This window comes from Coregonus lavaretus (genome assembly GCF_964263955.1).
Source record: "Coregonus lavaretus genome assembly, contig: HAP1_SCAFFOLD_251, whole genome shotgun sequence".
Classification (NCBI taxonomy): Eukaryota; Metazoa; Chordata; class Actinopteri; order Salmoniformes; family Salmonidae; genus Coregonus; species Coregonus lavaretus.
Genome location: NW_028166533.1, coordinates 217,243 through 232,317, shown reverse-complemented (window position 1 = coordinate 232,317; position 15,075 = coordinate 217,243). Strand labels below are relative to the sequence as shown.

The window sequence follows — 15,075 nt, the reverse complement described above, 5'->3', positions numbered from 1 at the left end:
AGTCACTGTTCTATTACCAATGGCAGTTAGGATAGTTGATATCTGACACACAGTCACTGTTCTATTACCAATGGCAGTTAGGATAGGTGATATCTGACACATAGTCACTGTTCTATTACCAATGGCAGTTAGGATAGGTGATATCTGACACACACAGTCACTGTTCTATTACCAATGGCAGTTAGGATAGTTGTTATCTGACACACAGTCACTGTTCTGTTACCAAGGGCAGTTAGGATAGGTGATATCTGACACATAGTCACTGTTCTATTACCAATGGCAGTTAGGATAGTTGATATCTGACACATAGTCACTGTTCTATTACCAATGGCAGTTAGGATAGGTGATATCTGACACATAGTCACTGTTCTATTACCAATGGCAGTTAGGATAGGTGATATCTGACACACACAGTCACTGTTCTATTACCAATGGCAGTTAGGATAGTTGTTATCTGACACACAGTCACTGTTCTGTTACCAAGGGCAGTTAGGATAGGTGATATCTGACACATAGTCACTGTTCTATTACCAATGGCAGTTAGGATAGGTGATATCTGACACATAGTCACTGTTCTATTACCAATGGCAGTTAGGATAGGTGATATCTGACACACACAGTCACTGTTCTATTACCAATGGCAGTTAGGATAGTTGATATCTGACACATAGTCACTGTTCTACTACCAATGGCAGTTAGGATAGGTGATATCTGACACACAGTCACTGTTCTGTTATCAATGGCAGTTAGGATAGTTGATATCTGACACATAGTCACTGTTCTATTACCAATGGCAGTTAGGATAGTTGATATCTGACACATAGTCACTGTTCTATTACCAATGGCAGTTAGGATAGGTGATATCTGACACATAGTCACTGTTCTATTACCAATGGCAGTTAGGATAGTTGATATCTGACACACAGTCACTGTTCTATTACCAATGGCAGTTAGGATAGGTGATATCTGACACATAGTCACTGTTCTATTACCAATGGCAGTTAGGATAGGTGATATCTGACACACACAGTCACTGTTCTATTACCAATGGCAGTTAGGATAGTTGTTATCTGACACACAGTCACTGTTCTGTTACCAAGGGCAGTTAGGATAGGTGATATCTGACACATAGTCACTGTTCTATTACCAATGGCAGTTAGGATAGTTGATATCTGACACATAGTCACTGTTCTATTACCAATGGCAGTTAGGATAGGTGATATCTGACACATAGTCACTGTTCTATTACCAATGGCAGTTAGGATAGGTGATATCTGACACACACAGTCACTGTTCTATTACCAATGGCAGTTAGGATAGTTGTTATCTGACACACAGTCACTGTTCTGTTACCAAGGGCAGTTAGGATAGGTGATATCTGACACATAGTCACTGTTCTATTACCAATGGCAGTTAGGATAGGTGATATCTGACACATAGTCACTGTTCTATTACCAATGGCAGTTAGGATAGGTGATATCTGACACACACAGTCACTGTTCTATTACCAATGGCAGTTAGGATAGTTGTTATCTGACACACAGTCACTGTTCTGTTACCAAGGGCAGTTAGGATAGGTGATATCTGACACATAGTCACTGTTCTATTACCAATGGCAGTTAGGATAGTTGATATCTGACACATAGTCACTGTTCTATTACCAATGGCAGTTAGGATAGGTGATATCTGACACATAGTCACTGTTCTATTACCAATGGCAGTTAGGATAGTTGATATCTGACACATAGTCACTGTTCTATTACCAATGGCAGTTAGGATAGGTGATATCTGACACGCAGTCACTGTTCTGTTACCAAGGGCAGTTAGGATAGTTGATATCTGACACATAGTCACTGTTCTATTACCAATGGCAGTTAGGATAGGTGATATCTGACACACAGTCACTGTTCTGTTACCAATGGCAGTTAGGATAGTTGATATCTGAGACATAGTCACTGTTCTATTACCAATGGCAGTTAGGATAGGTGATATCTGACACATAGTCACTGTTCTATTACCAATGGCAGTTAGGATAGGTGATATCTGACACACAGTCACTGTTCTATTACCAATGGCAGTTAGGATAGGTGATATCTGACACATAGTCACTGTTCTATTACCAATGGCAGTTAGGATAGGTGATATCTGAGACACATACAGGTACTATGTTGAAGTTTGAACAGGTCAGATAAAACCTACCAAATTACGCTCTCCCTATTGACGACCGTTGGTGAGCAGGCAAGAGGTGAGGCTGGAGGTGAGGTCTTTGCCAGAGCCCCGTTGATGGGCATAGCAGCGTAGATCAGCTCCTGGCCTCTCATCAGAGATACTGGTCGGTCACACACACACACACAGAGCACTGGCTACTTTATCAATGGTGATTATGATTATCCTGGTGGAACCAACCTGAACGCTGCGTTCACCTTTCTATTTCACTTCAGATATCATAAGATAGAATGGTAACACAGTGATCAGGCTGGTTCCACCAGGCTAGGTTATGTCCTGGACATTATATGGTAACACAGTGATCAGGCTGGTTCCACCTGGCTAGGTTATGTCCTGGACATTATATGGTAACACAGTGATCAGGCTGGTTCCACCAGGCTAGGTTATGTCCTGGACATTATATGGTAACACAGTGATCAGGCTGGTTCCACCAGGCTAGGTTATACCCTGGACATTATATGGGAACACAGTGATCAGGCTGGTTCCACCGGGCTAGGTTATGCCCTGGACATTATATGGTAAACACAGTGATCAGGCTGGTTCCACCAGGCTAGGTTATGCCCTGGACATTATATGGTAAACACAGTGATCAGGCTGGTTCCACCGGGCTAGGTTATGCCCTGGACATTATATGGTGAACACAGTGATCAGGCTGGTTCCACCAGGCTAGGTTATACCCTGGACATTATATGGTGAACACAGTGATCAGGCTGGTTCCACCAGGCTAGGTTATACCCTGGACATTATATGGTGAACACAGTGATCAGGCTGGTTCCACCGGGCTAGGTTATGCCCTGGACATTATATGGTAACACAGCGATCAGGCTGGTTCCACCAGGCTAGGTTATGCCCTGGACATTATATGGGAACACAGTGATCAGGCTGGTTCCACCAGGCTAGGTTATGCCCTGGACATTATATGGTGAACACAGTGATCAGGCTGGTTCCACCAGGCTAGGTTATGCCCTGGACATTATATGGGAACACAGTGATCAGGCTGGTTCCACCAGGCTAGGTTATGCCCTGGACATTATATGGGAACACAGTGATCAGGCTGGTTCCACCAGGCTAGGTTATACCCTGGACATTATATGGTAAACACAGTGATCAGGCTGGTTCCACCGGGCTAGGTTATGCCCTGGACATTATATGGTAAACACAGTGATCAGGCTGGTTCCACCGGGCTAGGTTATGCCCTGGACATTATATGGTGAACACAGTGATCAGGCTGGTTCCACCAGGCTAGGTTATGCCCTGGACATTATATGGTAACACAGTGATCAGGCTGGTTCCACCAGGCTAGGTTATACCCTGGACATTATATGGAGAACACAGTGATCAGGCTGGTTCCACCAGGCTAGGTTATGCCCTGGACATTATATGGGAACACAGTGATCAGGCTGGTTCCACCAGGCTAGGTTATACCCTGGACATTATATGGAGAACACAGTGATCAGGCTGGTTCCACCAGGCTAGGTTATGCCCTGGACATTATATGGTGAACACAGTGATCAGGCTGGTTCCACCAGGCTAGGTTATGCCCTGGACATTATATGGAGAACACAGTGATCAGGCTGGTTCCACCAGGCTAGGTTATGCCCTGGACATTATATGCATCTAAGAAGTAGAAAATAAGCAACTAATAATGTCAGTTTACATAAATTATGTTTCACAATATGGTTATCAACTGTATCAAAGTAATGAAGTCAGTTACCTTCTGTATTTGTACAAATGACTGGGAGGGCTTTTAAACGATATCAAACTCAACCCTTTATCTTTTCTAGTGATGTAGACATGGATGGCTCATGGTGTGGTGGGGTGTGCAAAATGGGTCAACTCTGAGCACCTTTAACTCCTGAATGTTTTGGCATTCAGGTCCAAAACGTCATTTTCTGACCACTTCTTCCATGGGAAAACGTTTATTTTATTTTATTTTTTTTAACAAAAGGATTCTGTCAAAAAGTGATTAAATTCTAATGGATTTAACCGTTAGTGCAATGACTGAAAAGTCTTCAGGTAGGGCAGCATACACTAGTATCCCTTTAAGGCTAATCCTGGACTAAAAAGCAGGGATAAATGGAGTATCTTTTTTAGTCCAGGACCAGCCTTAATCTGTGTCCGGGAAACCCTTCCTAAAAGTCACGTCTGTCTGTTACCAAAACGCTGACATCTCTTTTCTCCTCTTCCAGTTATATAAACATGTGGTCCAGATTGTTGAGAAGTTCATTAAAAAGGTGAGTTGCCTCCACACGTCATATCTTCTACACTGTATGCCATACATCAGGGCTATTCAACTCTCATATCTTCTACACTGTATGCTATACATCAGGGCTATTCAACTCTCATATCTTCTACACTGTATGCTATACATCAGGGCTATTCAACTCTCATATCTTCTACACTGTATGCTATACATCAGGGCTATTCAACTCTCATATCTTCTACACTGTATGCTATACATCAGGGCTATTCAACTCTCATATCTTCTACACTGTATGCTATACATCAGGGCTATTCAACTCTCATATCTTCTACACTGTATGCTATACATCAGGGCTATTCAACTCTCATATCTTCTACACTGTATGCCATACATCAGGGCTATTCAACTCTCATATCTTCTACACTGTATGCCATACATCAGGGCTATTCAACTCTTATCCCAGGAGGTCCTCATTTCTGCTGCTTTTCTGTTCTACTTGATAATGAATTGCACCCACCTGGTGTCCCATGTCTAAATCAGTCCCTGATTAGAAAGCAGTGGAACTGGCTTCCAGGTCCAGATTTGAATTCGAGGTCTATACATTGTCCACATCCCAAACCCTTTGGGGGTTGTTTCTGGATATTGACTGTTGATGTGTTGGATGTTGCACTGAAGACTCTCTCTGTCTCTGTCTCTGTCTCTGTCTCTGTCTCTATCTCTATCTCTATCTCTATCTCTATCTCTATCTCTATCTCTATCTCTATCTCTATCTCTATCTCTGTCTCTGTCTCTGTCTCTGTCTCTGTCTCTGTCTCTGTCTCTGTCTCTGTCTCTGTCTCTGTCTCTGTCTCTGTCTCTGTCTCTGTCTCTGTCTCTGTCTCTGTCTCTGTCTCTGTCTCTGTCTCTGTCTCTGTCTCTGTCTCTGTCTCTGTCTCTGTCTCTGTCTCTCTCTCTCTCTCTCTCTCTCTCTCTCTCTCTCTCTCTCTCTCTCTCTCTCTGTCCTCCCCCCTCCTTCCCCTCTCTCTTCCCCCTGTCCCTCCCCCATCTCCCCCAGTGTAAGCCGGAGTACAAGGTGGCAGGTCTATATGTTGTGGACTCCATCGTCCGACAGTCCCGTCACCAGTTCGGCGTGGACAAGGATGTGTTCGGGCCACGGTTCACCAAGAACATCACGGGAACGTTTGAGAACCTCTGTCTCTGTCCCACTGAAGAACGGGTAAGACGATGGTGGTGGTGATGATAGTGGTGTGGTGGTGATGATGATAGTGATGTGGTGGTAATGATGATAGTGGTGTGGTGATGATGCTGATAGTGGTGTGGTGGTAATGATGATAGTGGTGGTGATGATAGTGGTGTGGTGGTGGTGATGCTGATAGTGGTGTGGTAGTGATGATGGTGATAGTGGTGTGGTGGTAATGATGATAGTGGTGTGGTGGTGATGATGCTGATAGTGGTGTGGTGATGATGCTGATAGTGGTGTGGTGGTGATGATGCTGATAGTGGTGTGGTGGTAATTATGATAGTGGTGGTGATGATGCTGATAGTGGTGTGGTGGTAATGATGCTAGTGGTGTGGTGATGATGCTGATAGTGGTGTGGTGGTAATGATGATAGTGGTGGTGATGATAGTGGTGTGGTGGTGGTGATGGTGATAGTGGTGTGGTGGTGATGATGGTGATAGTGGTGTGGTGGTAATGATGATAGTGGTGTGGTGGTGATGATGCTGATAGTGGTGTGGTGGTAATGATGATAGTGGTGGTGATGATAGTGGTGTGGTGGTGGTGATGCTGATAGTGGTGGTGATGATGGTGATAGTGGTGTGGTGATGATGCTGATAGTGGTGTGGTGGTAATGATGATAGTGGTGTGGTGGTGATGATGATAGTGGTGTGATGGTGGTGATGATGCTGATAGTGGTGTGGTGGTAATGATGATAGTGGTGGTGATGATGCTGATAGTGGTGTGGTGGTAATGATGATAGTGGTGTGGTGGTAATGATGATAGTGGTGTGGTGGTGATGATGCTGATAGTGGTGTGGTGGTAATGATGATAGTGGTGGTGGTGATGCTGATAGTGGTGTGGTGGTAATGATGATAGTGGTGGTGATGATGCTGATAGTGGTGTGGTGGTAATGATGATAGTGGTGTGGTGATGATGCTGATAGTGGTGTGGTGGTGATGATGGTGATAGTGGTGTGGTGATGATGCTGATAGTGGTGTGGTGGTAATGATGATAGTGGTGATGATGGTGATAGTGGTGTGGTGGTGATAGTGGTGGTGATGATGCTGATAGTGGTGTGGTGGTAATGATGATAGTGGTGGTGATAGTGGTGTAGTGGTGATAGTGGTGGTGATGATGCTGATAGTGGTGTGGTGGTAATGATGATAGTGGTGGTGATGATGCTGATAGTGGTGTGGTGGTAATGATGATAGTGGTGTGGTGGTGATGATGCTGATAGTGGTGTGGTGGTGATAGTGGTGTGGTGGTAATGATGATAGTGGTGATGATGCTGATAGTGGTGTGGTGGTAATGATGATAGTGGTGTGGTGGTGATGATGCTGATAGTGGTGTGGTGGTAATGATGATAGTGGTGGTGATGATGCTGATAGTGGTGTGGTGGTAATGAGGATAGTGGTGGTGATGATGCTGATAATGGTGTGGTGGTAATGATGATAGTGGTGGTGATGATGCTGATAGTGGTGTGGTGGTAATGATGATAGGGGGTGGTGATGATGCTGATAGTGATGTGGTGGTAATGATGATAGTGGTGGTGATGATGCTGATAGTGGTGTGGTGGTAATGATGATAGTGGTGGTGATGCTGATGATAGTGGTGTGGTGGTGGTGATGATAGTGGTGTGGTGATGATGCTGATAGTGGAGTGGTGGTGATAATGATGATAGTGGTGTGGTGGTGATGATGCTGATAGTGGTGTGGTGATGATGCTGATAGTGGTGTGGTGGTGATGATGCTGATAGTGGTGTGGTGGTAATTATGATAGTGGTGGTGATGATGCTGATAGTGGTGTGGTGGTAATGATGATAGTGGTGTGGTGATGATGCTGATAGTGGTGTGGTGGTAATGATGATAGTGGTGGTGATGATAGTGGTGTGGTGGTGGTGATGGTGATAGTGGTGTGGTGGTGATGATGGTGATAGTGGTGTGGTGGTAATGATGATAGTGGTGTGGTGGTGATGATGCTGATAGTGGTGTGGTGGTAATGATGATAGTGGTGGTGATGATGCTGATAGTGGTGTGGTGGTAATGATGATAGTGGTGTGGTGGTAATGATGATAGTGGTGTGGTGATGATGCTGATAGTGGTGTGGTGATGATGCTGATAGTGGTGTGGTGGTAATGATGATAGTGGTGGTGATGATAGTGGTGTGGTGGTGGTGATGCTGATAGTGGTGGTGATGATGGTGATAGTGGTGTGGTGATGATGATGATAGTGGTGTGGTGGTGATGATGATAGTGGTGGTGATGATGCTGATAATGGTGTGGTGGTAATGATGATAGTGGTGGTGATGATGCTGATAGTGGTGTGGTGGTAATGATGATAGGGGTGTGGTGGTGATTATGCTGATAGTGATGTGGTGGTGATGATGCTGATAGTGGTGTGGTGGTAATGATGATAGTGGTGGTGATGATGCTGATAGTGGTGTGGTGGTAATGATGATAGTGGTGGTGATGCTGATGATAGTGGTGTGGTGGTGGTGATGATAGTGGTGGTGTGGTAATGATGATAGTGGTGTGGTGGTGATAGTGGTGTGATGATGATATTGATGATGATATTGATTATAATGGTGGTGATACAAGTTTTGATGGATGCTTGTGGATGCTGTACTTTCTCATAACAAATCAGGACATAAGTATATCCTCCTCTCTCTCTCTCTCTCGCTCTCTCTCTCTCTCTCTCTCTCTCTCTCTCTCTCTTTAGAGTAAGATAGTGCGTGTGTTGAATCTGTGGCAGAAGAATGGTGTGTTTAAGATGGAGATCATTCAGCCTCTTCTAGATATGGCTACATCTGGATCCACCAGTGCTGCAGCTGCATACACAGAGATGGACGACCCAGACCCAGGTATCACTGCTGTCTGTCTGTTAGTCCAGACCCAGGTATCACTGCTGTCTGTCTGTTAGTCCAGACCCAGGTATCACTGCTGTCTGTCTGTTAGTCCAGACCCAGGTATCACTGCTGTCTGCCTGTTAGTCCAGACCCAGGTATCACTGCTGTCTGTCTGTTAGTCCAGACCCAGGTATCACTGCTGTCTGTCTGTCTGTCTGCCTGTTAGTCCAGACCCAGGTATCACTGCTGTCTGTTAGTCCAGACCCAGGTATCACTGCTGTCTGTCTGTTAGCCCAGACCCAGGTATCACTGCTGTCTGTCTGTTAGCCCAGACCCAGGTATCACTGCTGTCTGTCTGTCTGTTAGCCCAGACCCAGGTATCACTGCTGTCTGTCTGTCTGTTAGTCCAGACCCAGGTATCACTGCTGTCTGTCTGTCTGTTAGTCCAGACCCAGGTATCACTGCTGTCTGTCTGTTAGTCCAGACCCAGGTATCACTGCTGTCTGTCTGTTAGTCCAGACCCAGGTATCACTGCTGTCTCTCTGTTAGTCCAGACCCAGGTATCACTGCTGTCTGTCTGTTAGCCCAGACCCAGGTATCACTGCTGTCTGTCTGTTAGCCCAGACCCAGGTATCACTGCTGTCTGTCTGTCTGTTAGCCCAGACCCAGGTATCACTGCTGTCTGTCTGTCTGTTAGTCCAGACCCAGGTATCACTGCTGTCTGTCTGTCTGTTAGTCCAGACCCAGGTATCACTGCTGTCTGTCTGTTAGCCCAGACCCAGGTATCACTGCTGTCTGTCTGTTAGTCCAGACCCAGGTATCACTGCTGTCTGTCTGTTAGCCCAGACCCAGGTATCACTGCTGTCTGTCTGTCTGTTAGTCCAGACCCAGGTATCACTGCTGTCTGTCTGTTAGTCCAGACCCAGGTATCACTGCTGTCTGTCTGTCTGTTAGTCCAGACCCAGGTATCACTGCTGTCTGTCTGTTAGTCCAGACCCAGGTATCACTGCTGTCTGTCTGTTAGTCCAGACCCAGGTATCACTGCTGTCTGCCTGTTAGTCCAGACCCAGGTATCACTGCTGTCTGTCTGTTAGTCCAGACCCAGGTATCACTGCTGTCTGTCTGTTAGTCCAGACCCAGGTATCACTGCTGTCTCTCTGTTAGTCCAGACCCAGGTATCACTGCTGTCTGTCTGTTAGTCCAGACCCAGGTATCACTGCTGTCTGTCTGTCTGTTAGTCCAGACCCAGGTATCACTGCTGTCTGTCTGTCTGTTAGTCCAGACCCAGGTATCACTGCTGTCTGCCTGTTAGCCCAGACCCAGGTATCACTGCTGTCTGTCTGTTAGTCCAGACCCAGGTATCACTGCTGTCTGTCTGTCTGTTAGTCCAGACCCAGGTATCACTGCTGTCTGTCTGTTAGTCCAGACCCAGGTATCACTGCTGTCTGTCTGTCTGTTAGTCCAGACCCAGGTATCACTGCTGTCTGTCTGTCTGTCTGTTAGTCCAGACCCAGGTATCACTGCTGTCTGTCTGTCTGTTAGTCCAGACCCAGGTATCACTGCTGTCTGTCTGTCTGTTAGTCCAGACCCAGGTATCACTGCTGTCTGTCTGTTAGTCCAGACCCAGGTATCACTGCTGTCTGCCTGTTAGCCCAGACCCAGGTATCACTGCTGTCTGTCTGTTAGTCCAGACCCAGGTATCACTGCTGTCTGTCTGTCTGTTAGTCCAGACCCAGGTATCACTGCTGTCTGTCTGTTAGTCCAGACCCAGGTATCACTGCTGTCTGTCTGTTAGTCCAGACCCAGGTATCACTGCTGTCTGTCTGTTAGTCCAGACCCAGGTATCACTGCTGTCTGTCTGTTAGCCCAGACCCAGGTATCACTGCTGTCTGTCTGTTAGTCCAGACCCAGGTATCACTGCTGTCTGTCTGTTAGTCCAGACCCAGGTATCACTGCTGTCTGTCTGTTAGTCCAGACCCAGGTATCACTGCTGTCTGCCTGTTAGTCCAGACCCAGGTATCACTGCTGTCTGCCTGTTAGTCCAGACCCAGGTATCACTGCTGTCTGTCTGTCTGTTAGTCCAGACCCAGGTATCACTGCTGTCTGTCTGTTAGTCCAGACCCAGGTATCACTGCTGTCTGTCTGTTAGTCCAGACCCAGGTATCACTGCTGTCTGTCTGTTAGTCCAGACCCAGGTATCACTGCTGTCTGTCTGTTAGTCCAGACCCAGGTATCACTGCTGTCTGTCTGTTAGTCCAGACCCAGGTATCACTGCTGTCTGTCTGTTAGTCCAGACCCAGGTATCACTGCTGTCTGTCTGTTAGTCCAGACCCAGGTATCACTGCTGTCTGCCTGTTAGTCCAGACCCAGGTATCACTGCTGTCTGTCTGTTAGTCCAGACCCAGGTATCACTGCTGTCTGTCTGTTAGTCCAGACCCAGGTATCACTGCTGTCTGTCTGTTAGTCCAGACCCAGGTATCACTGCTGTCTGTCTGTTAGTCCAGACCCAGGTATCACTGCTGTCTGCCTGTTAGTCCAGACCCAGGTATCACTGCTGTCTGCCTGTTAGTCCAGACCCAGGTATCACTGCTGTCTGTCTGTTAGTCCAGACCCAGGTATCACTGCTGTCTGCCTGTTAGTCCAGACCCAGGTATCACTGCTGTCTGTCTGTTAGTCCAGACCCAGGTATCACTGCTGTCTGTCTGTTAGTCCAGACCCAGGTATCACTGCTGTCTGCCTGTTAGTCCAGACCCAGGTATCACTGCTGTCTGTCTGTCTGTTAGTCCAGACCCAGGTATCACTGCTGTCTGTCTGTTAGTCCAGACCCAGGTATCACTGCTGTCTGTCTGTTAGTCCAGACCCAGGTATCACTGCTGTCTGTCTGTTAGTCCAGACCCAGGTATCACTGCTGTCTGTCTGTTAGTCCAGACCCAGGTATCACTGCTGTCTGCCTGTTAGTCCAGACCCAGGTATCACTGCTGTCTGCCTGTTAGTCCAGACCCAGGTATCACTGCTGTCTGTCTGTTAGTCCAGACCCAGGTATCACTGCTGTCTGTCTGTCTGTTAGTCCAGACCCAGGTATCACTGCTGTCTGCCTGTTAGTCCAGACCCAGGTACAGTGGGGAAAAAAAGTATTTAGTCAGCCACCAATTGTGCAAGTTCTCCCACTTAAAAAGATGAGAGAGGCCTGTAATTTTCATCATAGGTACACGTCAACTATGACAGACAAACATTTTTTCCAGAAAATCACATTGTAGGATTTTTAATGAATTTATTTGCAAATTATGGTGGAAAATAAGTATTTGGTCACCTATAAACAAGCAAGATTTCTGGCTCTCACAGACCTGTAACTTCTTCTTTAAGAGGCTCCTCTGTCCTCCACTCGTTACCTGTATTAATGGCACCTGTTTGAACTTGTTATCATTATAAAAGACACCTGTCCACAACCTCAAACAGTCACACTCCAAACTCCACTATGGCCAAGACCAAAGAACTGTCAAAGGACACCAGAAACAAAATTGTAGACCTGCACCAGGCTGGGAAGACTGAATCTGCAATAGGTAAGCAGCTTGGTTTGAAGAAATCAACTGTGGGAGCAATTATTAGGAAATGGAAGACATACAAGACCCCTGATAATCTCCCTCGATCTGGGGCTCCACGCAAGATCTCACCCCGTGGGGTCAAAATGATCACAAGAACGGTGAGCAAAAATCCCAGAACCACACGGGGGGACCTAGTGAATGACCTGCAGAGAGCTGGGACCAAAGTAACAAAGCCTACCATCAGTAACACACTACGCCGCCAGGGACTCAAATCCTGCAGTGCCAGACGTGTCCCCCTGCTTAAGCCAGTACATGTCCAGGCCCGTCTGAAGTTTGCTAAAGTGCATTTGGATGATCCAGAAGAGGATTGGGAGAATGTCATATGGTCAGATGAAACCAAAATATAACTTTTTGGTAAAAACTCAACTCGTCGTGTTTGGAGGACAAAGAATGCTGAGTTGCATCCAAAGAACACCATACCTACTGTGAAGCATGGGGGTGGAAACATCATGCTTTGGGGCTGTTTTTCTGCAAAGGGACCAGGACGACTGATCCGTGTAAAGGAAAGAATGAATGGGGCCATGTATCGTGAGATTTTGAGTGAAAACCTCCTTCCATCAGCAAGGGCATTGAAGATGAAACGTGGCTGGGTCTTTCAGCATGACAATGATCCCAAACACACCGCCCGGGCAACGAAGGAGTGGCTTCGTAAGAAGCATTTCAAGGTCCTGGAGTGGCCTAGCCAGTCCCAGATCTCAACCCCATAGAAAATCTTTGGAGGGAGTTGAAAGTCTGTGTTGCCCAGCGACAGCCCCAAAACATCACTGCTCTAGAGGAGATCTGCATGGAGGAATGGGCCAAAATACCAGCAACAGTGTGTGAAAACCTTGTGAAGACTTACAGAAAACGTTTGACCTGTGTCATTGCCAACAAAGGGTATATAACAAAGTATTGAGAAACTTGTGTTATTGACCAAATACTTATTTTCCACCATAATTTGCAAATAAATTCATAAAAAATCCTACAATGTGATTTTCTGGAGAAAAAAAATCTCATTTTGTCTGTCATAGTTGACGTGTACTTATGATGAAAATTACAGGCCTCTCTCATCTTTTTAAGTGGGAGAACTTGCACAATTGGTGGCTGACTAAATACTTTTTTCCCCACTGTATCACTGTTGTCTGTCTGTTAGTCCAGACTCAGGTATCACTGTTGTGTGTGTCTGTGTGTGTGTGTGTGTGTGTGTGTGTGTTAGGTGTGTGTGTGTGTGTGTGTGTGTGTGTGTGTGTGTGTTAGGTGTGGGTGTGTGTGTAACTTATTCTCTTGTACCTCTGTCCTCCAGGTTTTCCCCCATCCCCTTCGCCAGTAAAGGGTCCGGTCACCTCCGTAACGGAAAACTCTGTTGTGGCGCCGGTCCCTCCGGTTCAGAATTCTGACGCATTCGCTGCTGTCGCTCAGCTCTTCCAGTCCTCAAAGGGACAGCAGGTCAGTGTGTGTCTATGTATCCGGTTTCCCTCAATATGCACTTGATAATTATGAACCTTTTCTTTTTGCTAGTCCCATCTTCAGGCATCCCCAGTGTCCTAACTCAACTCTCTGTCTCTCTCTCTCTCCCTCTCTCTCGCTCTGTCTCTCTCTCTCACTGTCTCTCGCTCTCTCGCTCACTGTCTCTCTCTCGCTGTTTCTCTCGCTGTTTCTCTCTCTGTCTCTCTCTCTCTGTCTCTCTCTTTCTGTCTCTCTCTCTGTCTCTCTCTCTCTGTCTCTCTCTCTCACTGTCTCTCGCTCTCTCGCTCACTGTCTCTCTCTCGCTGTTTCTCTCGCTGTTTCTCTCTCTGTCTCTCTCTCTCTGTCTCTCTCTTTCTGTCTCTCTCTCTCTGTCTCTCTCTCTCTGTCTCTCTCTCTCACTGTCTCTCGCTCTCTGTCTCTCTCTCGCGCTTTCTCTCTCTCTCTCTCTCTCTCTCTCCAGCTTCAACAAATGCTCCAGACCTTCCAACAACATCCATTAAAGCCTCAGACCCATCCCTTCCCACCCCCGACTCACAACCACCCCCAGGCTCAACCCCATCCCCAGCCGCATCTCCAGGCTCAACCCCATCCCCAGCCGCATCTCCAGGCTCAACCCCATCCCCAGCCGCATCTCCAGGCTCAACCCCATCCCCAGCCGCATCTCCAGGCTCAACCCCAGCCTCCAGCCAACCTCCACTCCCAGCCCCAGCCCCTCACCCCCGGCCTGGGTACGGCCGCTCAGCGACTCCCCCTCCCCTCCAGCGAGCCCTCCCGGCAGAAAACAGCGTTTGACAAGGTGGCTGTGAGTTCCTCTTCTTATTATCGACCTGTAACCGCAGAGTGGGGTTTCCCTCCTTGTCCCACAGGAGAGACGGGTGTTAGTGACAGGGGGTAAAGGTGGTTTAAAATAGTTTTTTGATGGTGTTTCAAAATGATCGTTGCTATGGGAAATGTCTTGCCTCTAGTAATGGTAGCCAGGGATTTGATAAACAATACAACAACCTATCCTAGATTTAGATTTGAATGAGAAAACCGCAACAGATATTTAGCCTTTATTTAACCAGGTAAGTCATTGAGAACACTTTCTCTTTGACAATAACGACCTGACCAACACAAGAGAAAGACACTGTCCAGCAAAGCAGACATTTCTGGAAATCTCAACACATACAGTGCCTTCGGAAAGTATTCAGACCCCTTGACTTTTTCCACATTTTGTTACGTTACAGCCTTATTATTTAAAATTGATTAAATAAATAGCAAATCCTCAGCAATCTACACACAATACCCCATAATGACAAAGCGAAAACAGGTTTGTAGACATTTTTGCAAATGTAAAAAAAACAAACAGGATGCAGTTTCACCATGGCGACGTAAAGACGTGTTCCGAGGGCACTCCACTAAGGGGTTGATACTTTTATGTTTTAACCTTTTATCTATCGAAACGAGAACACACTTCGCATACCTCTAGCAACATTTGGGTGGCATTCTTGGATATGTTTGGAACCGAGAAAACGAGACGAAACGGTAAACAGGAA

At 46.5% G+C, this 15,075-nt stretch overlaps 1 protein-coding gene across 1 annotated transcript in view; it reads left to right on the top strand.

The window, feature by feature from the left end:
* The window catches only part of LOC311114583 (SR-related and CTD-associated factor 4-like), a 53,098-nt gene that overhangs the window by 16,843 nt on the left and 21,180 nt on the right, over positions 1–15,075 (top strand). Inside the window, exons 3-7 of the mRNA XM_084189824.1 lie at positions 4,416–4,460; positions 5,484–5,645; positions 8,366–8,507; positions 13,377–13,519; positions 14,001–14,342. Coding sequence (XP_084045950.1) covers positions 4,416–4,460; positions 5,484–5,645; positions 8,366–8,507; positions 13,377–13,519; positions 14,001–14,342 — 834 coding nt within the window. The remainder of the gene's footprint in view (positions 1–4,415; positions 4,461–5,483; positions 5,646–8,365; positions 8,508–13,376; positions 13,520–14,000; positions 14,343–15,075) is intronic.